Raw genomic sequence first — 26386 nt, 5'->3', positions numbered from 1 at the left:
ACTGTTTACATTAGCATGTGTGTGTGTGTGTAATAGTGAAAGGAACCTCATAGAGAAAGAACGAGAGTATGCAGCAAACGTGCCTGAGAGCGTGTACATGTGTACGTACGGTATACAGAGTATACAGTACGTGTGTTAATCTGTGTGCTTGCAAAGTGCTGTTCAGTCTCTGAGGTTAGACGGAGTGGTTAGTGAATGAGTTTGGGTTTTCTGTCTTCCAGTAAGTCTTGTTTTCATTGTGACGCTCTGCATAGGCGGTTCACGTAATTCAGATCCACCTCAGACACCGTGTGAGAAATGACCAAACCTCAGACAGGTGTGCACGTGTCACTGAGGAACCGTGTACAGTTAGCCTTCAAACCACACTTCTTTTAAAGACCGGCGCTAAGGGCCTGCCATTATGTTTTGCACAGACTTCAGGTTAAAGTAGATCAGAAAATATGGCGAGGCCTCCATTTGGTTTTGTCAAAGTTTCCACTGTTTATCTTTATTCCACTGTGTTTTGATAGTGCTTTATTTTAGGGGGTCATTAGAGTCTCAGTAACTCCCAAGAAAGGATTTGATGCGTAGCTGTTATTTCTGGGGAAGGTTCCTGGAGAGGACTGTACTGATATATCAGATGATCAATTACTTTTTGGCTGAATCTAGAGATAAATATCCCGTCCACATGCTCCAACAATGTGCTTCCTTACAACATGAGCTCTGGTGAATACATCCACAAAATGTTAACACTGCGAACCAGAAGAGATCTCACGAATGACTCTACAGCTGTAACTGAAGCAAGGAAGCAGGCTGACATAAACATAGCAGTCACCTGACAACCTAAACAATCACAGGGTGACTTCCACCCAGTCACGGATGGCTGAACGTCCTCTGTGACATCGCGGTTCAAGAGGGGCGGAGAAAACAAGAGATGCTGCTTTATGAAGGCGGATGGGTGTAGGAAAGAATTAGGCATGGGTCAGCATGGTGGTGGTGGTGGTGGGAAAGAAAGTGCAAGGATGAAAAAAAAGGGTCTGGGTGTGAGGTTAGGATTCGTCATGATGACCTCGTGACTTACATTTTCTGCCTCACATGGTAGGAAGGAGTGTCTACAACCAGAGAGAACAGCTGAGAAAGCACAACACAAGCATAAAACCTCTCTCTCTCTCTCTCTGACACCATAACATTCCACATCTCCACTGCCAGGAAACCAAACTTGCCGACGACGAGGCTCATTTTAACTAAACTACATAAAAATGACAACTGTGAAGTCCTGCGTTTCTAAAAATGTAAACCCAACAAGTATAGCATTATCATGGACACTAGTAATTACTTGTAAGGGAAGGAAGCTACAGCGAGACAGGCTAAAACAAGCAAATGGAAAACTAGGGAAACCCCACATGAATCACAAAATCCATGCCAGCATTACAACGCAAGTGCAGAGGTTGACACATCACTTTCTTGTATATAAAAGCCTTCATAAGTACTCTTTGTTCCTGAAAACAAGCACCCCAAAATAAACACATTCGAAATATTTGCTGCATTAGCGAACCAGACAAACACTAAACTCGTGTTGGTGCGTTTACTTGCGTGCGCTCAGGCATCTGTTTTAGAGACAACGGTGACGCAAATTAGTTTTGGCTGTGGGGTGAAAAGTTTGCCTAACCCGACAACATCACAAACAAATGTGGATTCGGCTGAATAGAAGCAGATGAAACGGAACGAAAAACAAAAAAGGAAATTGGTAAAGCCGAGGGAAGCAAAGTGACCCGACATCTTTGAGCTGGACAGAAAAATGTACTGCAAAGTGACGTACACATGACATGTATACATGTCACATTGACATCATCAGGCTGACGTGCAACTTAAATTAGGAGGTGACCAAAGATGGTTTTAACTGAAGTGCCCCTTTAAAAATGAGTAAACAAACACGACTCTCCAGAACTGGCAGGTTTTCCTGTGCCAGTCATATTATAATGTGCACCTGTAAGGTTCTTATTTAATGTTGGCAAAACATTGCTTAGCATTAAATTTAATAAAGTACAGAATATAGCCGTAAGCTGTTATCAAACCCCCAGGCTGTGAGACTCCAGAGAGACAAAAAAAAACTCAACTGAGCTCCAGCACTCAGCAGTTTAGGAAGAAAAACACATCCCGCAGTGGCAAATTGGCTCATTTATAGTATTTTGTGGTTCATGTTAGGAATGGCATTCCCTCATGTTTCACAATGAATTAAATGTAAAATGATTCAGATTCAATGTATTGCATTGCCGTCTTGCAAATGCTGCAATACATGTCTTTAATAATATAGCAACGCAACCTTTTTCCTCATCATTTGTCATCATGGTTTCATTATCCAGCAATGTGCATGGTTGACATACTGCACATGAAGAGACAAACAGCCGTTTAAACTGGTCCTTTTAGACCATTTTATATATTATTCAGTGAAAAGCCTAAAGAACGCATCATCAAGGTAAGAAACACCTCATTATTTACTGTTTTGGCCTCATGTTGAACCAAGAAACCCCCCCGATAGCTGTGCCCTCTGTACTGTCAGACAGGATAATCATAAAGGGGGGGGGAGCTTGGTAACCCATGACTGCCTTCCTTTAAAACTCACCATCTTCATAGCATATTTCTTTTGTAATATGCTTCCATAACGGCTCTCATCAGCTCAACTCAAATATGCCTCAGATTAGAAACTCGCTGGCCTGTGTCATTGCGATTGGCTCCTATTCATACGACTCTAACCATTAGGAATTGGCTGGACGGACACACGAGCACACAGAAAATGCAAATGATGGACAGTAATCACCTGGACTGGTGAGCTACATATATGAGCGAGTTGAAGCTTCACTTCGCTAACAATGCTGCATCCTGAAATGAACTTCCTGGTCTTATAGTTGTGTCTCTACGGGTTGGGAATAATCCAAAAGACACTAAACTGATCCACTTAAATAAAAAATACCTTTAACACATCTCACTGTGTGGACTCCAAGCATGACGTTAAATTACAGCATCTTATTAATGACATGCCTGGACAGGAAAGGGGCAGGTACCGCTGCACCCGTCTAGACAACACTAGCCTTTAATCAGGCTGCTCCTTGGTAAATTAAGCAGAGCTGAATACACAAGGAGCACATGATGAAAGAAGAGGGCGGGAGGCTAGTCCTTCCATCTGATGAACAAGTAAGACAGGGTTTGATGGGAGGAAAATAAACTAGAACGCATCCAACAGTGTTTTCACAGTGCCGTGGGCACTACAATTTGTCAGTGTTACTTTAATCCAAACATGAACGAGCCACCATTAAAACCAACCTGGGGGAAGTCTCCATTCCTAGGGAGGTTGAGGCTGGAAAAGTCCACGTCAGAGAATCCCGAGTACATGTCCATGTGCACATCCGGAGTGGTGGCGGTAGTGCTGCTGTTCAAGTGGTATTGCCTGGGGAGGGAGAGAGGGAGGAAGAAAGGGGGAAGAAGAGCTTTAGTTTGTTAAACAGCTACCTCTCAGAGCAAAACTGCCACCTGTTCTCTTCACCTTCATACAGTTTCACACATTTACAGCTTACAGCTGCCAAGTACAAGCAGCCTTCTATTTCTGTGCAATAAGCAGCGCCAGCAGAGGAATGAAAAGGAGGCACTGAAACACAGCTCATGTGATCGAGTGGTCAAGTGTTACAGTCAGAACAGAGGAGGAGGCCGTTTCTTGAGAAACACTTGATGATCACAGAGATTCCAGTGTAGCAGCCTCAACTGTCAAAGACACGAGAGGGATAATAACATTTATATCAAGTCAGACAGGCAGAAAGAGTTAGAGGCTTAAAGAAGGACAGAGGGCAAGAGGAAGACATCTACAGAAAGTCAAAGAATGAAGAAGAGCAGCTCCTACCCGCTTTGAAGACAATAACTCCAGCTTTCATCGGCACCAACGAGCTCCCTGAGCTCAGTGGTAAGATCAGAAACACCTCCGTCCACCTTATTCCCAGATAGTATTCCCAACATGAGACAGTTTCTGTTTCTTGCTGAGTACAAGTCGTCATAAAGTAACTATGGACTTCGCTGGCAGTGGTGGAATGTCACTCATAGCGAAAGTAAAATTAAGCCTTCCTAAAAGGTGGAACTTTAACCGTACCCTCCCTTGTGCCTCTCATCCAATCATGCGCCGATGCCCTCCCACGTCCTCCTCGTCCAATCAGGCACCAGGGCTCGGGCTCAGAGGGACTGAGCTCGGGCAAAGCCAATCACAGGATTTAGCTCTGGGTCCTCGACCACGGGCCAGAGATCAGTGAGGCTGATTCATTCAAGTTCAAAACACACCGAGGGGATGAAAGGGCGGCCTGTAGCCGGTCTATGAAAACAGGACTCCTTGCTGTGTCTAAGTTCAAATGTCTGCTTTCTAAATGAACCCTCATCTTTTAGACAACCATAAATATCACTGGGTTGTGATGAAAACAGCATTTTTATTTGTTTTTTTACTCTTAATAAATAAGTAGTGATCACAAGTGTGCACAAATGTGTCTTAAATCATTGAGGATATTTGCTAAGGCTCTGTTTGCTGCAGAAGTTAAATGTTAACAGCCATATTAACCGTTGTAATCATAATGAGTAAATGTCTTTTTACAGGTAAAGACTCGACAGGTCTAGTTCTCAGAAAGATCATAGCTCTAAAATGTTACAATCATCCACGGTGGAAATCCCCTCGGTGGCCATTGAGCCAACAGTGGTATGACAGTGATATTATTATAGCAGAGGTTCTTAGCTTCTTTCCAAAAACACAAAGCTGGTTTGTGGCTCTCAGCCCAAGTAGCTGTTTGACTTACAGTTTGTGTTTATGGAGCCTTCACATGCTACGTAGCCTGTAGCTGTGCACGGATCATCTCTTGAACCATGTTAGTGGTTCACGTTCTTTTTCCTGAATATAAGCTTCTGCATTTTCCAGATGCTCTCGTACTATTCAAACGTATTGCAAGTCTCGTACCGAACATTACGTACATAGGTACGTACATTTAATACGTACATACCGGTAGTTACAGCCTTAGAAACCAATAATAACTGTGGCGCCATGATGTGGTTATAAGGAGGTATTTCAGCTGCAGGACAACAGTGAAGGCCTAGGTATAGAATCCACGGTCCGCCACTGACTTGCAATAACATGGAAAATAAAGCCCAAAGTTAAAAGACTAAATCATTCTTCACACCCTAAATTAGTAGGGATAACACATAAATGTAGGACTTGAACAGGACAGAGGTTTACTTTAAGTCCTGTTCAGACAAAGACAGCTAAATTCCACCCAAAGAAACTACTTGTATGTGTTGATAAAGAGAGGAACTTCAAGAGCACAATGTTACTGCTTTAGTTGGTTAAGAAAAAGTGAGAATTGCACCATTTATGAACCACACAGCATGCTCCACTGCATTAAAGTTCACTTTTGTCAAACAAAAGTTTGTCTTTTAGGGTGGATTTTCTGTTCAGATTAAAATTTTAAAGCAGTTTTAAGAGCCATGCAATTTAAAAGGAGCAACAAACAAGTGAAGAAAAGTTCAACCACTGGCCCCTCGTTGTGTTTATGTGTAGTATAAATATGTAACAGCTGTCTTGTGCCCGTTTTCAAGTTAGCAGGAGAACTATTCAAAATGTTCCTTCCTTGGAAGGACTCTTCCCTCCAGTCAACACAATCATGATGTCTAAATCCGAAGCGATCAACATTGTGCAATAAGGGAACTTTGACTCATAGCACTGGGAAACACTGCAGGCAGTATCAACACAACAGAAAGGCAACCAGTCAAAGCAAATATTGGAGTAAAGACTGTTACACACGACACGGAAATGCTAAATACTCGTCTGTGAAGATAAACCAGTATATGTAGGGCTTTTCTTGTGAAAGGTAAGAATGGAAGGAGAGGATGTGGTCTGTGCTGCCTTTGTCAAGGTTGAAAAGACTACCGGTAATAAAGTTTGTCTTCTTGGTTCCGACTGTGTTGTTATTTCATAAACACAGCAGCGACACAACCCATTTGGCACAATGTGATTGGTTGTTGCCTTATTCACAGTGCGAAAGCTCAGACAAATCTGGGGAAAAGTGAAATTTTCCCCCGTAATATTCACGTTCTGTTTTAAAAGTATTCATGAATACTTCATGAAAAAATGTAGTTTAAAGTAAAGAAATTATGTTCTCAAGTAATCCTATTTCACAGAGCCGTGTTAAACCTAAATACTGCCCAAAACATGAGCCTTTATGACTGATGACTGACGAGTTGGTCAGAAACAATCAGAAATAAACAAGACATAAAAATAGAAGCAGATGTATGTTCTGTTTCTTCTGCTGTAAACAAACACCCAGACTCTGCCTGGGACGGACTTAACATGACCGCCACAAACTGTTACTGTTGTTGGCTAAAAAGATTCAAAACAGTGAGTGTTGATTTTCCTCTTTAATTTGTATATTTAAAAGAATTGCAAATATTTCCGTGGTTATTTTGCTACAGTCTGGTGCCGCTTCCACAAAATGCAGCGCGTGATTGTGGCTTTGACGGTGCACATCATCAATTAGAGCCTGCAAGTACAGAAGAGGCCATCAGCGAGGGGACACTAACAGTTAGTGGATAACAGATGGTGGTCACGTTCACGCATCAATCTTTCTTTGTCACAGACATTAATGCCATAATCAGAGTCATTTTTCATAGTTTTTCCTGTGTTATCAGCTGGTTGAAGGACGTATAAGAAAAGTGGGAAGACAGACAAAACATGAATTCGGGGGTTTGTGTTATTTTGCAAAGGTTTGCATAGGTGGGTCACTTTATCACCAAATAAAGTGACACAATGGGCCTCATGCAGGAAGCGAGAGAACATAATTTACCGCTTAATTTTGTTCATATCCACGATTTGTTCTTATTTTTTAGTACCCGTTGATTGCTGTGATTCACCAATGTTTTACTATTTTTGCTCTTTTCTTAGGAGCGAGAGAACACTTATCAAAATAAGAATAAAAAAACATCTTGTTTTCACAGTAGGAAAAATAAAGGAACGCATGAATGTCACTCAATTTACATACGTGAGCACGTGCCGGAGTATTTGTGTTTAGTGGGCGCTACATATACTGATGACAAACAATCAACCACTCCCCTCTAACTTATGATCAGCTGGGATTCCTCAGTCAGCAGATTTAGATTGTTCAGAGCGTTTGGTGCATCTAGAGTTGACTTCTTACGCTTTCTCTCTACAGAAAGATTGAAGAAAGTGTTGCTCCACGAGGCTCGATGTCACAGAAGACGGGCGGGTTGCTGACTGTGCAAGGCGCCGTTATATTTGGCACAGAGATTGCAGCGCGCCACTTGATTGACTGCACACCCTCTACTGTGTCTCTCCTCCCACTGTATCAGGCTGCTCTAATACTCTCCAATTGATCCAGAATGCTGCAGCAGGTGAACTTACAAAAACCTGAGAAAAGAGATCATATTAGTCCTGTATTAGCTTCTAACAGGCTCCCTGTAGAATCCTTCTCCTCACCTACAAAGCCCTAATTGGCCAGGCAGTGTCATATCTTAAGGCGCTTATAGTACCCTATTAACCCACAAGAGAGCTGCTCTCTAGTAAGTTACTTGTGGTTCCTAGAGTCTTAAAAAGTCTTCAGTCATCCTCTTCTGTGGAACCAGCTTCCAGTTTCAGTCCAGGAGGCAGACACGCTCACCACATTTAAGAGCAGGCTTAAGGCTTTCCTCTTTGATTACGCTTATAGTTAGGGCTGGCTTGGGTTTATAGTTATGGTTCTCTCCTCTTCCTCTCCTTCTGTATGAATTCATGTCCAATTAATGCACATTAACAACTTTGATTCTCCCCGGAGTCTTTGTGCTTTCTCTCCTCGCAGGTTTCCGTGGATCGTGGTTTTATCTGGACCGTGGTCCTGCCTGACACCCACTGCTACTATCATTATGATTCTATTATATACACTGCAGCTGTTATTATTAGTAGTCATACATTTTCTCCCCCGTTAAAGTATTATTTGGGGAGTTTTCCTGTACCGATGTGAGGGTCCTGGTACAGAGGACGTCGCATGTGTAAAGATTGTAAAAGCCCTCTGAAGCAAATTTGTGATTTCAGATTTTGGGCTGTACAAAATAAATTTAATTGAAAATGTCAGCTCATGAGCGCAGAGCAACACTCCTTAAAAAATAGAAAATAAACCAAAGCAAAGCCCGATGTCAGGTCCTCAAGCTTATACAGCCCGCCCCTCCATATTTTAAGACCCAAAAGTTGTTAAAATCATATGGAATTAGCAATATATCAGTGTTGGAACAAGAATATCAAGTGATCCCCATGCGAGGTCTCAACCCCCTCGACACCTCTCTCTCTCTCTCTCTCTCTCTCTCTCTCTCTCTCTATATATATATATATATATATAAATAAAACAGAAACTCCCTTTCAGAAGGCTAGTGTGTTATGTTGTTTTTGTGACGTCTATGCTCTGTAGACTCCAGTGTTGTGACCTATAACAGACCCGTTTCTGTGACATTTGTAATCACGACTCATCGGAGAAGTGTGTGCTGTGCAGCAGCGAGTGAGCGCGTCAGCCGGTGCATCAATCAGTGCAACCAGAGCACCGGCTCATTCACACCGTTTCCTCACCGGTGCCATGTGACCTATTCACTCCTCTGCTTGTTCTCAATGGGAGAAGTTCAAATCAAATGCATCATGACTGCGTAGTGCAAGTCAGTCGTACCGCGCAGCAGCCTGTAGATCATGAGAGGGTGAAAAAGAGCCCGGCTGAACAGCAGAGATACTACTGAAATAACACCCTTTCAGACCATTGTTCTTTACGACAAAACAATGAAGCCACAAAATGATATTCCATCCCACCGATCGTATTCTGAACCGCACATCATGATGTTGATCGTGATATTTAGTACGATGGAAGACGATAAAGGGTCTTGTAAAACCAGCTTGATGTCAGAAAATTCAGCTTTGAGTCAACCTGAGAACCACAGAGCGTGCTCTCACGTCATCTGCTGCTCGAGCTTTCAAGGAAACACTGCAGACAGCGGGAACAACACAAAACACCACCAATCGAACGAACACTTCCTCAGTTGTGTTTCGTACCACACGGGTTTGGTGATGACTAAACCGAGTCATTCTAGAAGTTTGACAATCTTATCTTTAAGATAAGAGAACACTTTCCTTTTCCTTTCATTTCATTCGATGTTCAACATTCCTTTTGTTTGCATTGGTAAGAACAATACCAATGTGCATGTTAACAGTGTTTAAGACACTGGTTGCTATCATGGAAGGGCTTTCTGACACAAGAAAAGAGACCTGTATCACAACTGTGAAATTGCTATTACAGTGAATACCTGTTATTTGCTGTTCGTAGACATTGTAACTGCTACACACTAGAACTACACAACAGTAGTTGGAGTCAGTGACATGTTGCTTAAATGTCAATAACATAACATTTCCATCCCTATTAGACACACCTTTTCACAAATGTGAAGCAACAGTCGGACCAGCATCCAAGCACACCCCCAAAAAAATGCATGTTGACCAATTGAGGTAAATGTCTCGGCTGCATTGATCTTGTAATTGTCATTCTTTGTCAAAACATACGCAAGCGCACAGCAATCCTGTAGCTCGACAAATAAAATCTAGATCTAGACCAGGACTGAAGCCGCTTCTGCTCCATCTGTGCAACATTCTCTCACACGCAAACACACCTCACGTGGGAGGAAAGAGACAAACATCTCTCATTTAGCGGTGATGTCATTAAAAACAGAGCAGGATGTTGAGATTAACCCTCAGAGTGAGGCCGTCACACCAGGCCGCTCGCTGCAGGAAATGAAGGAGGGCTGATGACGGAGATGATGTTGGCGTAGTGGCAGGTTAAAAGTGACGTATTGGCCCGATTGTGTTAGGACACTTCAGGTGTCAGGAGTGCAATGATGGGATCCAAAAATATCAAATTATTTATATTCATATACAATCTCTTCAACATAAGATGCGTCTTCAAGGGTGAAACATTTACAATTAGGGGTAGCACAGATTTACAGTGCAGAGCATCACATTAATCGTTAACAAAAGAAAACACAATTTACAAAACTAATCACAGTTATAATTGTATTTAAACTGTTCTCAATTCAAATATATAGCTAGTGACTTCCACATCTTATATCACTGCTATGATAAAATACTTTCTATCTCAGAATACCCAACTCTGAATCTTTAGTACCTGTCCTGTTTAATATTATAAGAGTGAATGACTTGATTGTAATCGTTTTGACTCTGGCTGTGGGTCCTTTTTAAAAAGCTGTGTAAGTGTATAAGATTTGGCAGCATCAAGAGGAGAGGTTGCAGGTTGCAACCAACTGAAACTTCTCCAGTGTGTCAAGTGTTTAGGAGAACTAAGGCGGCCGAAGCAAAAACGTGAAATGTGTAATCTGGAGCCAGCGTTTGGTTTGTTCTTCTGGGCGACTGTAGAAACATGGCTGCCGGCTCAGATAGATATAAACGGCTCATTCTGAGGTAACAAAAACACAGCGATTCATATTGTCAGGTGATTATACACTAAAGAAATCATATTTTATAATATTCTATTCCATTTCTGGCAGTAGATGGCTTTAAATGCTACACACTGTTCCTTTAGAAAAGTCTATAAATGAAGGGGAAGTGTGTTTTTTTGGCATGTAGATGTGGTCGTCTCACACAATAATGTGTTAGACGAATATACACACCACTCGCAAAATATGCTCGTGAACAGTGTGAAAAGTCCCTCCAAAGCCGTGTCTTTCCTCGTCATGTTTTCAGCTGATATACTGTCATTCCCAGCGCATGATAATGAAAGGTACTGTCAAGCGTGTTGGTGAGCTTGTATTCACTTACTGGTTTCCAGATTGCATAGGGCAGAGTATGCTGTATCCAGCCTGCTGAGAGTAGGATTCCCAGGAACCAGAGGAGGCGTATATCGAACTCTAAAAACAGAACAAAAGTAAAATCTGTCACGTTACGGGAAAAAAAAGCAGAGAAATATAACACTGGAGGTCTTTAAGGGGGTCGTTGAAGACGGCATAGATGGATATAATTGCTTAATTTCCTGTCAGAAAGGGCTGTCTGACGTCACGGTAAAGCAGTTAAAACATAGTAAATATAGCAAACACTTAAACCGATATTGCTTATTCTGGGTGGGCCTTTTTTTTAAGTGGCTAAAATACGTCCACAGCAGTACACTGCTTCTCTCTCGTGCCGGTAATCCTGCCTGCTTTTCCAAACTGGGGGCGGGGCGACTGTCACAGACTGCAGATAATACAGTGACTTTGGAAACTCAACACAATCCCAACTATCCCTTTAAGTGTTGGTTTTAAACAAAAAGAGCAGGTTCTACGCGTTCACCACCTCAGTGATGAATGGAAAACTGCCTCCTTTGTTATCTTTACAACTCAAGAGAATACGATCATCACCATCACAAGCGTTCACCTCGCCAAGCACCAAACCACATCTTCACAACACGAGGTCTTCGGAACTCCAAACCACATGTAGATGGTGACAGATAGTACTTTGACTTTCTTTTGTTTCAGTGGAACTGTATAAGCCTTTAAAACGGTCAGTTTAGCCGCATGTTCACTACTTATCCCTCGTGGTATCGAGTGAGTTTCAGTGTTATGAGCCAAGATTTTGGGAAACTTTCTGGATTTTCTGACACTAAACCATTACAGTGGAGCTAAGTGACATTTTTTAAGTGGTGCGCAAAGACCATGAGGCCAATTTCTTTGGTAGATATCCCTTCCAATTAAAACTGAAACTGACTTAATTCACGTGTCATTTTTCATTTTTGCGAGCACCAAAAAAACCCTGAAAAAATTCCATTCATCCAAATATTAAAGTGACAATAGAAACCTGAGCGGACCGATAGCGCTACAGATAAGTGCAACCGTGTGAGTGACATGAGCCTTTTATATTTGGCCTCATCTACATAGGAACAAATAATTAATTTGACACCACAAGTAGGACCACTTCCTTTCTCACACACATCTAGAGATGACTGTTCTCACGTCACATTCTCCAGTGTTCAGTTGTCTAACAGCAAATATTTGAGGTGTCTCGAGGTACAGCTGAAGTGTCTTTACCGAGCAGATGCGTTTAACTCTTTCAGTATCCAACACTCCAACAGTAAGAATGCATCGTTCTGTACTTGTAACATTCTCACACAAGATGCAGTAGATACGTTTAAACACAGTCTTTTGGGATTGATCCCGAGCACATATCCTATAAGAGCAAGAGGTAAATTAAACTCAGTTTACTCAAAGGAGTTTATCTGAATCTGTAAAAGTGGGCAAACATTAAAAGGGGGATGATAAAATAGGCATTTGAATACATGGCACATGGAAATGGTATGCGAGTTACTTGAATATGCATATGGCATTTAAATAAAATCCCTCAGCGTACCTCCATGCTAGGGGAGGCCACAGAAAATAAGCTGCTGTCCAGCTGAGGGTCTTCTGGATGCAGGTAGTTCTCCCCGTCCATGACCAGCGCTGAGGGGAGGGTGGGCATCAGACCACGGCTTCACACATGACCACCAGCTGATTTTAGGCTAAGTACCCTCCGACCCGCCACCGACGCGCTGGCTGTGTCCGAGATAGTACTTCGTTCTAACAGGGGCACATGCTTTCCATGACCTGAGGAAGACAGAATGTAATATGGATGGATGTAGAGAGAGAGAGAGAGAGAGAGAGAGAGAGAGAGAGAGAGAGAGAGAGAGAGAGAGAGAGAGAGAGAGAGAGAGAAAGAGAGAGAGAGAGAAAGAGAGAGAGACATTAGAAGAGCTGCAGGGAATATGTTCCAGCACACATAGTGATCAATACCACATCAAAGTTTTGGATAAAAGCAAGTGGAAAAAGTCACTTTAACAGACTAGACTTCAATGACTGCTATTTAAGTGGAAATCCGTCAGAGAAATTAGGCAAGAGCACCAATAAATATATGTGGAAAATTCCACCAACAATGCCCTCATTAAAGAAGAGACAGCTGTAACATTGGCTGAAACTGGTAAGAAGACAAAAGTGCACAGATTATTCAAAATGGTGTGCATCACTTTCCATTTAACAAACAGTAATCATAGAGCAAACAAAAACATAAAAGAGTTCTGAGGAAGCTTAATAAGTCTGCAATAGAAATATGAATGACGTTGATTCAGAGATGTACACTCCTGAAGAGCTCATAATGTATGAATATAAATAACATAATAAAATCTAAATAAATGCTTTTTTGTTAAATCAATAACAAGAAGCCGAATCGACAAATAACTGGTCTTCCTTCTCTATAATAACTCTAGTAGTGCCTTTGTCACCACACAAACTGAATTCAGGACTTATTCATAATGCAGTTTGAAATTATATCCATTGATTGACAGCCCTCATTAGCCGGTTGACATCTGAGATGACTGAAGGTTCACCATTTATCAGAGGACCAATTAAAATCCCAGCAGGTGGTCCACAACAGAGGAAACAGGCTGGGAAGCAAAGGCAAGGCCTATTCTAAAGTATAGTGTATATATATATATACACACACACGGAATGTCAACATATGGTGGTGTAGTACTGGCACAACTCACCCCTTGGTGCAGATGGTTATATTTTGCGTGAATATAGATGTTGAAACACGAAATGTCTATACGCTTAAAGACGGTAAATTCCAAATGCAGAGTATAAATACACCGTAGCAGCTTCCAGCTATATGTTAAACAAAGATAGAGCAGAGATATGAAGTCCTGAGCAGAGAACCACGTCGCGCTCCCTCTGTGTGTGTTGTTATCCGAAGCTTCACCATGTTTTGTTTAATGTTGCCTGTCGACTCCCGGTGTGCGCGCCCCCACCGGGGTGACCATTAACCGCTATCCGCTCTGCACGAGGAGGTCAACATCGGTAACGGCTGTCCGAGCCACGGTGTCGTCGTAGAAGCATGAAGTTTAGTCAGGCGGTAGATCGCTTATGTCACAAACAGCTATGGGTGTGTGTTACAGCTAACGCTTTTTGTGTAAAATGACAGGTTAGACTAGCTAGACCAGATAGTCTAGACTTAGGAAGACGGCTCCCTACAGTGTCAATAAGCGCCCCACTACATCTCTCTCTTTCTCATATTCACACACACACACACACACACACACATATATATATATATATATATATTTTGGAACCTAAAACATACATAAAACATATATAATTAGGGTGCAAGTTGCACTGATGTTTACAAATGTATTGGCAGGTTAAAACCTAATTTACTTGTGATTATGTCATACGGTCTTATATTAGGCTTAAGAGCGCTCTCTACCAGCCTTCAAATTCACAGCCAATGCTGTGAGAAGCGACGTCGGGCAATCTGTGGAATCCGGCCTTCGGATTCACAGCCGATGTTGTAAGAAGTACAGACATAAAAGTTAGGCCTTCAACTTTTAAAGCACGACAAGAGGCAGATGATCTTCATTCAGTAGCTCTCTCTCTTGCCAGCCAACTGGGAGAACTTATTTAATGCAATGAAACTCTCAACTTAAAAAAAAAGGAAAAGCTCGCTCCTTGTGAATTCATCTCTGAAGCGCCAACACAACAAATATTGTCATTTTTTATCGTTTTAATGTTAATCTTGAGCTCACATTTACATTACAGATTTGCCTCTTTAATCTGTCTGACTAAATTAGACACACTCCTCCATAATTGTGAAACTGACCACGATGACCTACTTTCTTCTGCAATGGCTTCACACAGAGACCGAATGACTCTGGCAGCTTGTTCTTCTGCTGCCTGACACGAAGGTTTAATGACAATAGAAATATTGAAATTCCATGAAGTGAAGCTTTATCACTACATGTGCTTAGACAATGGATCTGTTTCTCTGAGGTATATGACAACACCAAATGTAAACTGCTGTTTCCAAATGCATTATGCAGGCAAATGTATATATATATAAAAAACAGAAACATAAACACCTAGTAAAGAACTCAAACCCACTTCTGTGGTCGTTCCCACTACACTTGGTGTCTCCGGGACCCCATTTTTCCATGATGACACACACATAGACTCAGAAGGTGAAAACATAACCAGCTTTGCTGTCACAGCTCGTTAAAAAAACTGAATTCTGTGTTACTTCCAGACTTAAAAGCTCATAAATATCCCACAAATCTCACAATTCTGGCTTCCGAATCAATCCAATCTCTCAGCACTCCACAGTGCATGTCTGGTGAACGTCAGTGGCACTCCTTTGCCCCCAAACTAATCAACCTTGTTACCTTCCTTCCTCTCTCTCCTTTCCTTCCTCCAGTTTGCCCCCAATCTGGAACACAGGCCAGGCGTGTTCACTGGGGACAAAGCTGAGGTAATAAATCCTAATAGAGTTCATGCCGGTCTAAATAAGAGAGCCTTTGTGTGTCTGAGTGTGTGTGTGCGAGAGAGAGACAGAGACCTGACCCAGCATATTCACCGCTGGCATAGCCAAAACACATAAAGGAAGGCCATTTCACCCTCAAAAGAACCAGTATGATAGCGTCTGGGTAAGGTTGAAGCAAATGTGAACAAGCCTCAACTCAAGGAACCAACGGGCAAACTTTCTAGGCAGGAGGTCTTAGGCAGACGGATATTATATACCTTCTGAATATGTATGGGAAGCCTTCCAGTCTGCGAGGTACAGATAGCAAGGCAGCTCGGGGCAGTCAGGGAGTGTGTCGAAAGTGTGTCGAGAGCCTTGTGAGGCCCCCGTTGGTGCTCAATGCAACACCCCAAGGAGGCTGACATCTTGCATGCATCAAGGGTTCTTAAGCATAAGGCCAGTCGAGCTGGGTAAGAAGTCTTGATATATTTCAATACCCCTTTCAATATGCAGGTCACGGGTGAATGTTCAGTATCTGGGTTCACAATTACGTACAGCCCTCATTCAAACCGAGTTTACTATAAGTACTATAAATAAAGAACATTGAAAGGAAGGTAAAAAAAAAGAGTGAGAGAAAGAGAAAGTGTGGTTGTACTGCAAATCGGTGAGCAAGAGGGAGGAAACTGAAACTTAATTTTGTTACTTATCTGTGTTTTTCTATTGAATTCTGTGGTTCAGCAGTGATGTATATGAAACTACAGTTGTAGTGTCAAGTCTCTGAACCATTACATCAAGAGAGTACTCTGTGATGGCAGTCGGAACGCACATCATGAGGAGTAAAGGTCATTTCAGCAAAATATCAGTGCGCGGTCAAAGCTACAATACATAATTGCCCAGTAATACGGTGGTGGTAGTAGCAGTGGTAGTGGTGGTAGTATACATTCCTCAGTGGACAGAATCATTTATCAATGACTCTGACAGCTGAAAACACACCAGTTCTCCTGAGCCGTCACTCCATCCCCAGTAACCACATCACCCACCACCACCATACCAGTGACCGTCTCTTAGCAACAGAAAAATGTCTGCCTGTCACCGACCCCCCCGCCCCCCCCCCCCCCCCCCCCCAGCTCCTCTGAGGATAATCGATACTGATCACTGCAAGAGTGGTCCCATATATCTCCTTCCAGTAAGGCCTCTCATTACCGGGAAAAAAACAGCAAACCCCCCCCCCCCCCCCCCCCCCCCCCACTACTACTACTCCAAAACCACCGCGATGAGGAAAAAGGAGGTGATGAGGAAGATATCAGTCGGGAGAAGAGATGGTTGGCGATATGGGAGGAAAAAAACAGAAGATAAAGAACGAAACATGGCCGCTGCAGCACAAGGGAGACAAGGAGTTCATTCATCAAAAAGCGTCACACGCACATAAGTAATTTTTATAGCACTGCATGGTTATTTAAAAATGTGTCTCTCTTTTTGTCAACGTCTTGATTTATAGTCTGTATCAAGACAGCTAAGCAAGATGTGTACGTTTTATATGCTGAAGAGCATATGTCCATTTAGAGAGAGAGAGAGAGAGAGAGAGAGAGAGAGAGAGAGAGAGAGAGAGAGAGAGAGAGAGAGAGAGAGAGAGAGAGAGAGAGAGAGAGAGAGACTCTTTTGCAGTGTAATCTGTTAATACTTCAAAGGCTACTGCTGGTTTTTGTACAACCCCCTCCCATGTGTGTCTCCCTCCATCTCGCCCTCTCTCTGTGGGTGGTCTGGTGCAAAAGCTCTCTGCAGAGAGATTAGACCATTTCATGAGCAGTATTTGTAAAAATCTTTTTGAAAAACATAACAAGGCCCATACATTATGCACTGAACATGCCAAAATACACGGACTCACTGGCGATGTGGCCACATTCTAGTCTTTTCTAGGCTAAGTAGTTGCCTTTGGGGAACCGTGAGTCACTGTTCCCGTCTGACAGCCAGACACAAGTCAACAAGAATCATGCATCTGTCGCTTCAAAAACACAAGATGTGTGTTTACTACGTGTGTTGTGGATTACAGCACCCCAACATGTGCGTGGAAGAGACCTGCCTGGGTTCTGCTGCTGGTGGCCTTTAGTGCGTGTCCAGAGCACATGGGGATCATCCAGGGAAGTGTGACTTCCTTAAGCTGCTAAATCACGATTAACGCTCACGAGGAGAACCACCCTGCCTAGCGCGTGCAACATCTCACTCCCAGATGCACATGTGGAGTGTTGAAATATAATCATACTTCCCCACACACACACACACACACACACACACACACACACACACAACTAAATCATTTGTGTAGGTGCACATATGATTGATTAAAGGCTGTTTATCTTGTTGTGTACAATAATTTATTCACCTAATAAGGATTTGGGTGCGTTAAAAGCATGTATGCATGCACGTGTCCCTTTAAATACAGTGACAAGTGTAAGGAAAACCCTGAACACTTATTGTAAAGGTTAGGACTAGGAGTGAAACGATTCCTGGAGTAACTCGCTTAAAATCATGAATGCAAATTCTTTGTTTTGAAGCTTTGTTTAAACCCGATAGCGTAACTTTATAAAGCACACTTTGCGTCTCACAAAAGATTATTACACAGCCAAAGTATGCAAGTAGGAGATGCAGTATGAAAATCACTGGCGATGAACTTTCAAAGCACAGCAGGAGTGAATGCTTAGCACGCAGAAGTTCCTCATGTGAAGGCCCTCTGCTGGCATCTGTCACCCTCCTGTTCTAGTCTACATCCGTCTTCGCGATTAACAAGCCGGCTGGCGACGATCATTCAATCCAATGCACAACACTCACTCATCACCAATCTGAGTCCATCAGCGTCGCCCAGTAATCCGGTTAGAAATGATCACGGCCCAGCTGCCTTACACCGGAGCAGCGAGGGGGCTGTTAGCTGGTTATGATTGCCTTGACTGGCTGGATTCATTAGCCACCGTGATGAAATATTCATAAAAAGGAACAAGTCACTTCCCTGGGAAACGCGGGGCTTCGTCATTCAAAACAGCATACATTTTTAATGAGCACCTTTTACAACACAAAGGGCCTCTACTTGACACAACACGCACACACACACACACACACACACACAACATGACCGTAAGCACATGAATGAAAGAATGTAGGTACCAATCTGTTCATGTGCCCGTCCACACAGCCACTATTAGGGATAACGATTTATCTTAATTAGATTCTCATCAACCCGCTACACGCGGCAAATTCAGCACCATTTTAGCCACGATGATGAATATCTTTGTGTCCACAAACACCAGCTGAATGAGGAATTAAAAGTGAGTTATCCTTCAAGTGGGGAGCTTAATCAAGCTCTCGTGGCTCAGAGGATGCCTTTGTCGTGGTAAATAAAGAAAGAGGAAACAATGGTGAGGGCCGTTTGAAGGCCGTAACGGTGCAAAGTGCAGAGAAGTAGGAAAAAGATCCCAAACACTGGTTTGCACAGGCTTGATGACACTCATTTTAGGAGCAAATCCCTCTACTTCCAGCAGCAGCAGCAGCAGCAGCAGCAGCCACCAGAAATAGATCAAAGGCCGACCTGATCAGAGAGAGAAGGATCCACTTAGCTGCTGCTTTGCCCCGTTTTCCTCTGACATCTAATTTCCTCAGAATAGAAGGATGATGATGACACATGCTAGCCGAGAGCGGCTCTCTAACCCTTTTTCTGCTCTTGTTCAACTAGCTAAGGGAACAGACAACAGCTTATTTTACCGAAACAATTACAACACTGAATACGGGAGGCTGGACATAGCGATAAGTTAAACGAGTGATGAGTTTGATCAATTACCGTGCAAAGCTATTGAATCTGGATGTATTTTCTCACATCTTTAAATGCAAAGCACGTGACTTTTTCTGCAGGGATGATGTGTTTTTGTAGGTCAACCCGGAAGTTAGCATCGCACTAATTCCCTTAATAAAAAAAACGAGAATGAAATTTTTCCATCCGATTTATTTTGGATTATTGCAGAAAATAAGCTCTGTGGCAAACACAAGTTTATGATACTTCCACGTTTTGTTCGGCAAGATAATGATGAAAAATTAACCCCTTTCTTGTTTCATTTTTGAAGGGTGAACGCAATGGCCACAAGTAAAATATCGTAGAACAAAACGTTGAAATCTCTAAAGCTTATGTTGACAGCGGACCTTATTCCAGGCATCAAACCAAAAACCCATGAAAAAAATGTTTTGCTTCAAGACGAGGGCACTGGAAGAGCAAGAATGCTAACAAATTTCCTGTATTTAGGACTCATTTCTGCAGCAATCTATACTGTCGTCATCACCGGCCACATATCTCCTCAGCGACATTTTCTACTTCTTCTCCATTTCCATTACCTTTTTGATGGCCTTTCATTTTCCTATTGCCATCACAATCCCTCTCTTGTAATGTTCAAGCAATGTCCCTATTTTCCGTACGATAATTCTTCTTTCTTGCCCTTACCCAGCCTGACCTCTAGAAGGATTCTGCTGCTGATTGGAGGCAGCTGGTTCCCCGACTCTGAATCTCTACCTGTACCCACCCCTCTCAGTCCTGGCTAGTCACAGCCAGTCAAAACACCAGGCAGAAAGATATCACATGCACACAGGACAGGACAGGGAGGGTCTGCTGCACAAGAGTGCAGGATACAAGACAGCTTTAAAAAACATGCTTGCTGTGGTGTTACAAAACAGAAACTGTCAGTCTATTTGTCCAAATATCATGTTGCATAGCACTAGTAGTATGCTAGCCCCTACTTAAGCTCAGCCTGAAATGGGAGCTGGAGCAAACCTGCGTCTCAGACTCTACATAGCGCTTGTAAATAAAAAATGAAATCACGTTTAGTAGAAGCTGCAAATATGAGCGTTTTAGTTTTCTGAAGCTTGCCCTGCCGCTAGTCAAATCCAGACAGGACTTTGCTCCACACAGATTGTCCTCCCTTCTGACAGCGTCAGGGAGCCCGTCTGTGTCTGTGCCACTTTGCTATGCTAACATCAGTTCAACCAGTTCATCTGTCTGGTATCGACTGAGCCCGCTATCGCACTCTTGAACAGTAAAACCACTGTGAGCCAGTAATGCATGCAGAGAATAAGTCAGACAGGCACAAAGGTTCTAGAAAAATGATGAAAAAGTGATTAGGTTATTAAAATCATTTGAAATAATCTGAAAAAGAACTTTACAAAGAAGAAGTGGTGGAAAAGAACAAGTTCCCAGATGTTTCCTCACCAAACAATAAAGTTGAGTAAGTTTTATGAAGTTAAATTTCCAACTGTACAGTGCTCTACTAAGTTTAAAAGTCGAATTTAAGTTATCTCTATAGGAACTATTTAAATGTATCGTTATTAAAAATGTACTGCATTGTTCTCGTCAAATAAAAAGTGTTAATTCCTAATTCTTCTTGTTGATAGGTAATTCTTGCCAGCAGTCATTCTCTTCTGGTTCTAATCCATTTAATCTTCTCACAAGTCCCACCTCCATGAGTGAGAGGGATTGGTTGAAGTCATAGAACAAATTAACCGTTGCCTCACTTGAAAGAAAATGTCAAAACACATAAATTCAATTGGACCATATCTGGTGGGAGCGAATCTTTAAGGACAAAGGTACGGTCAGACAAGTAACTAAAGCTGAAAAGGACGAAACGGGTTAGAAATATTGGCACAATCTGTGTGTCAGAATAAGATTACCAATACAGATTGACTAATGTTCATCTCCTAACGAACACACATAAATAAATATCCTGGGGATCAACTTATTGTGAGTCATGCAGTAAACAAGAACAGTAAACACTTACTCACTCACTAAACTCTTCGGGCATCCTGTAACGGATTTGTAACAAGACGATAACATTTAGAAATGCAAATGCACTTATTTTAAGTCTAAAGGACATGGTGGCTATAAACCGCCAGACACCGACAAAGAGCAGAATTTCCAAATAATTTAAGAAAATAGTGATATATTTCCACAATAATAGCATGCTTTGTCACTGGTGTGTTGTGCAGTGACTATATCAGCTGACACTGAGCAGGGACCACAGTGGCTAGTGATAACATGGCCGACTGCTTCCACCCTCAACCTAACTGGTGTTACAGTAAACCGATTTGGAAACATTTGTGGTCAAGCAGTGGGCTACAGACGAGGCATCCTTTCAAAAAGGCTCAGTGTGTTCACCTTTTACTAGTGTTGAAACACCCACACATGGAGAGTGTGGTTCTTTTTTGTTCCAGTCTGATCATTACTGCTCAAAGCAGTGAGAGGGACATGTTAGTTTGAGAATTTTAAAACAGATTTTACTTTAAACTAAATGTAAGCATGTATTCAAAATAATGACCTACAGGTTATGTATGTAAAAGTTTTTTTGAGAATGTGGAAATCGCCAATGACCCTATCCAGAGCCTGAAGACCAACAGAGGTTCCCCGTGTTTTGTTTCCCGACCATGGAGACCAAAACTACGGTGTCCCCCTGTGTTTTACGACCGTGGTCGGGAAGCTGAAGCAGGTTGGTTTGTCCGTTCTGGGTCACCGTAGAAACATGGCAGCCGGCTCCGTGAAGAAGAGAAAAGTATGTCGATATAAACTGCTCATTTTTAAGACAACAAAAACACAACAGTCCTTATTTTCAGGTGATTATACATTCAAGAAAACATACTTATTAATGTTGTATTCCATTACTGCCAACAGATCCCCCTAGATGTTACACACTGTTCCTTTAAACAAGAATATCATGGGCCGTCAAGTCTACTTTAGGACTCCCATGCAAAACTTAGGGGGCGACCGTGGCGCACTGGGTTAAGCGGTCGTCTGGGAACCGGAAGGTCAACGGCTCGATCCCCGCCTGGGACGTGTTGAAGTGTACCTGAGCAATACACTGGGCAGCCCACTGCTCCCTATATACAGGGATGGGCCAAATGCAGAGAAAAATTTCCCCCTTAAAGGGATAAAGATAGTATAAATTCTATTCTTAGTTAAAAACAACTACTTTGGTGTTTAATGTGGCATATATGACCACTATACAACCCTTCAAACATGTCACAGTCCAGTTTTGTGTCAGCCTTGAAATGATGTTTGTTTTTTTTACTTCCCTGTTCATCACATGGAGCTGGTTATAAATCCAAGCTGATAACTGAAACTGTGACACACAAAGTATTCAGTCATCCATCAACGTGAACACAAATATTTCTCTCATATTTCCTTGCTGGATGAGTCCCATTTTGAAAACACTGTTTGCTTTTCTAAGAGGGATGTTGACACACCTTTCGCACAGAAAACCATAAGGCGAAGCGGTGAGGAATGCCAGTGTGTTGCATGCTCTCCTGCATTTCTCTCATCTCATGCAGAGCTCTGATGTGGCTTGGGAGAGATCCACATAGCCTCCAGGTCTGGATACTAGTTGGGACATGGGATACTCAAATAGCCCATTGTAAAAGACCCGTTTAACAGTCACATATTCCCAACAACCGTCCCTTGTTCTTTCACTCTGTTGTGACCAAACATCCATGTTCTGTTTAATACATGAACTATTATCTAATGAAGGCCAGATTCCGGGAAAGCAGGAACTGAATCAAACGTATTACCTAGCCCCCGATTCCCCCTCCTCCACTCCACATTTTTCACTCTCACTCTAATCAGACCACGGGCCATAAATTTGATTTATCACTGGCACCAATTGGAGAGGGGAGGAAAAAGGGCGAGCAAAACACGAAGGCAGGGAGAATGGAGGCCAATTGACAAAGAGCAGGGGGCATGAGCCAAGGTTGAGCCGAGGATCACAGATGTTTGAGCTCGCACCACCAGCGAGTGTTTCCAAAACTAACATCACAAACAAAGAGTATGCCATTTCCTGGTGATAATTATCAGAATGCATTCAAACGAAACATGAAGGAACATTTTCTGAAAATTAACATTTCAGAGGATATATCATCATATTCAAAATGATCGAACCAACTTGCTGATCCTGCTTTGTGAAACACCCCCGCCATGTTCTGTGTATTGTCCTTACGGTTCCTGTAGGCTCTAAACACTGTTATTAACAGATCCAGTGAGTTGTGACCCTCAGAGTCCCTGCAGGGCAGGCAGCCATCAATTGTCTGACCCAGTGGTCAGAAAAGGAAAATTAGGAAAGGGGGAGATGTGCACCACAAACAAACACTGTTCAGGCCAGGCTTTTGCACATACTGTATCCATTAAATATTACACGGCATGCTGGTTGCTAAAAGTAGCCAGTATTACATGTGTGAAACATGTCAACTGTTTGATGAATTACAATTATTTTGGTGACACCAAATGCCCTAACAAAACAAAAACAGCACCATTTGATGAAGCCATTTTCCTGCAAGTAGAGTTGTCTCTGAGGAGACGTTTTAGGAGTTTTGGTTGTAGACAGGTGAAACAAAAAAGGAGCAGCCAGTTGTGGGTTTTAGCTTGTATTTCTCCTTTTTTTTTTATCCAGTACCTACACAGCCTGCCTGTTGCAATTAAAACCTATACTGTGAAAGAGAGAAAAACCTGACTGCAAGAGGGATTGGACTGCAAGCGACACCAAGGTTGTTGACTGTGTCACTGGGGTTAAGGGGCACTCGAGTAAAAGACAGGAACCTTGCATGTCATTTACTTTAGAGTTACCAAGTAGTATCCTTTGACGGGGGGGGGATGACGACACAATTAGAAAAATAGCCTGCCAGCCACCATAGCAACCCACTATGTCAAGGCTTGCATGAGGCCAGTCTAGCCTTGGCTGCAGGCAACAGGCACACTGGAAACTAAAGAGGGAAAATTGCAGGAAAGAAAAAGAACCAGAGGGGACGGCTTTGTGAGGACTATTCTCATTTTCCTTGGTCACTCCTCCAGATTCCCCCATCATCATCATATATATATATATATATATATATATATATATATATATATATATATATATATATATATATATATATATATATATATATACATATGTAAACTTAAAACAAAGAAGCTGTACATTTTAAGAAGACACTAGTGGTATGTTTATGCTTAACTTCGTGTGTTTTAGTCACATCATGGGCACACTTCATTACACACAGTGAAGCCACTTCTTTATAGGCTTGACTACTTAAGCTGATGGATACACAGCTAGAAAAACGTATAATTTAAGTAAAAATATCTGGGAATGTTACATTCAATGTTTGCATTTAGCTACCATTCACGTTACACCGCTGGCCGACCAAAGTAGATTACTAACGTTGGGAACAGTGTATCTGACCTATAACTAACGTCACTAAGCTGGTTTTACTGTTCCCTATCTCATAAATTCATGCTACATTATGATAACACATGCCAGGCTCAAACTGGGGCTGTATCTCCTTAAAGCTTTGTGAGAACTACATTAATTTCCAACTAACTCAATGTGAGCGGCTACTACATCATTGTAACTGAAACATAAACGTGAATTGTCTTGACAGCAATTCAACTATATAGCTTTACCCAATCTTTCCTGGTGTGTATATAAGATAAGATAATCTTTTATTAGTTTTTTTTAATTTACAGGATTACAACAGCAGTGGATAGTGCAAACAAGAGACAGTAAAAAAACAAAAACAAGAACAAAACAATTATAAATCAGTAATAAAACAGTAAAGAATATTAAATAAGTAAAAAGATCCACAAAAACAAAAATATTATATATACAGACAGAATAATTGTAGTATTGTACAGTATTTATATTACAGATATAATATATATATAATATGCATGTTTACGCATCAAAGTGTGCATATATTTACGTGGACTTTGGGCAACGTTTTCACACAACTATCATCGTAGTGAGCCGAATTGTGGCTTCTTCTAAAGAGGTACATTAGTCTCCGCACAGCACAAAGAAAGGCTCTACGTTACAGTGTTACTGCTGTTAGCCGTTAGCTTACTGTTAGCTTGTCGATCGACAAGCCAAACGGTACATTTAACAATCTAACGTCGGCTACAGATAATTTCTGAAATGCCCACTTCTAATATATCGGCCAATAAACAAAGGACGTACAAAAATATACAGCAACACACGACACTAGTTTGATAAGACGAGGCATACATTTGGATAGCCAATTGTGCTATAGCTAGGTTAGCATATCTCATAGCCCTTTTTCTGACTATGGGTATGCTCGTTTTGTACGATGTTATTGGATTAACGTTGTTACCTAACTAACGCTAGTTAGTCTGCTGATGAAAATCTTAAAATGACTTTCTGACACTGTCAATAATATAGTTTGTGTATCAAGCACACACACTAGCGTGTTAGTGAATCTTAAAGTAATGTTTTGATGAGCCACATTAACGCTACTTGCTGGTTAACTAATATCGAAGCTAGCTTATTACTAGCTAGCTACGTAGTAACCAGCTAGCTTGGTTAGCCGCTGGCCTTTCTTCAAGGTAATGCAGACATATTCATAACAACGCGTTTATTGTTCATTTACAACAACTACCCCAACTTCCCTCGGTCTCAACTCATTCCTCGTTGCCTATGATAACGCTAAAACTAAAGACAACCACTGAAGAACCGGCGTGTCCCGGCGTTAAAAACGTGCGCGCCTAGGAGAGGCTGCTCAGAACGCATCTTGTCGTAAAGGCAGCTGCCGATGTGTCGCTTTTTGCCCCTTTTCACACAATATATCCTCGAATTACACTTACCGTGAATGTGTTTTCTTATTCTCAATCCAAAACCACAAGCACGCGTGCTGACTTTGAACGAAGGCTTCGCGTCAAAGTAACAGAAATAAGTGGATTTTTATCCAACTTATTCTCCTTAGTTGTTTTCTCCACTTCCTGATTGAGTCGGTGCCATTTTGAATAGCGAGAAGAAATATTTCCGCCGCTGTCGTCACGCGCAGTTGCCGCTTGATGATCGCGAGCAGAAAACAGAGCCAGGCCATAAATAGTTCATCACAGGGATGTTTGGCACACCTAATCCGATGTGTCAATTCAGAATAAATACATTAAAACGAGGAAAGATGAGACCAGAAATGAACCAGTTATAACTCTAGTAACTCGGTTATCAGCCTTAACGTCAAGGCATTACATAATTATACATT

The 26386-nt window shown here is 42.0% G+C and overlaps 1 protein-coding gene across 1 annotated transcript in view; it reads right to left on the bottom strand.

Annotated features, from left to right (window-relative positions):
* Positions 1-26125, bottom strand: part of sbno2b (strawberry notch homolog 2b) — a 60151-nt gene extending 34026 nt beyond the window's left edge. The window contains exons 1-4 of the mRNA XM_079267653.1: positions 25986-26125; positions 12410-12642; positions 10850-10938; positions 3301-3424 (exon numbers count right to left, since the gene is read on the bottom strand). Of these exons, the coding sequence (XP_079123779.1) occupies positions 3301-3424; positions 10850-10938; positions 12410-12517 (321 nt within the window). The 5' untranslated portion in view covers positions 12518-12642; positions 25986-26125. The remainder of the gene's footprint in view (positions 1-3300; positions 3425-10849; positions 10939-12409; positions 12643-25985) is intronic.
* Between the last annotated feature and the right edge of the window lie 261 nt (positions 26126-26386).

Source organism: Melanostigma gelatinosum, assembly GCF_949748355.1.
Source record: "Melanostigma gelatinosum genome assembly, chromosome: 4".
Lineage (NCBI taxonomy): Eukaryota > Metazoa > Chordata > Actinopteri > Perciformes > Zoarcidae > Melanostigma > Melanostigma gelatinosum.
This window is presented reverse-complemented; position numbering and strand designations above follow the sequence as displayed.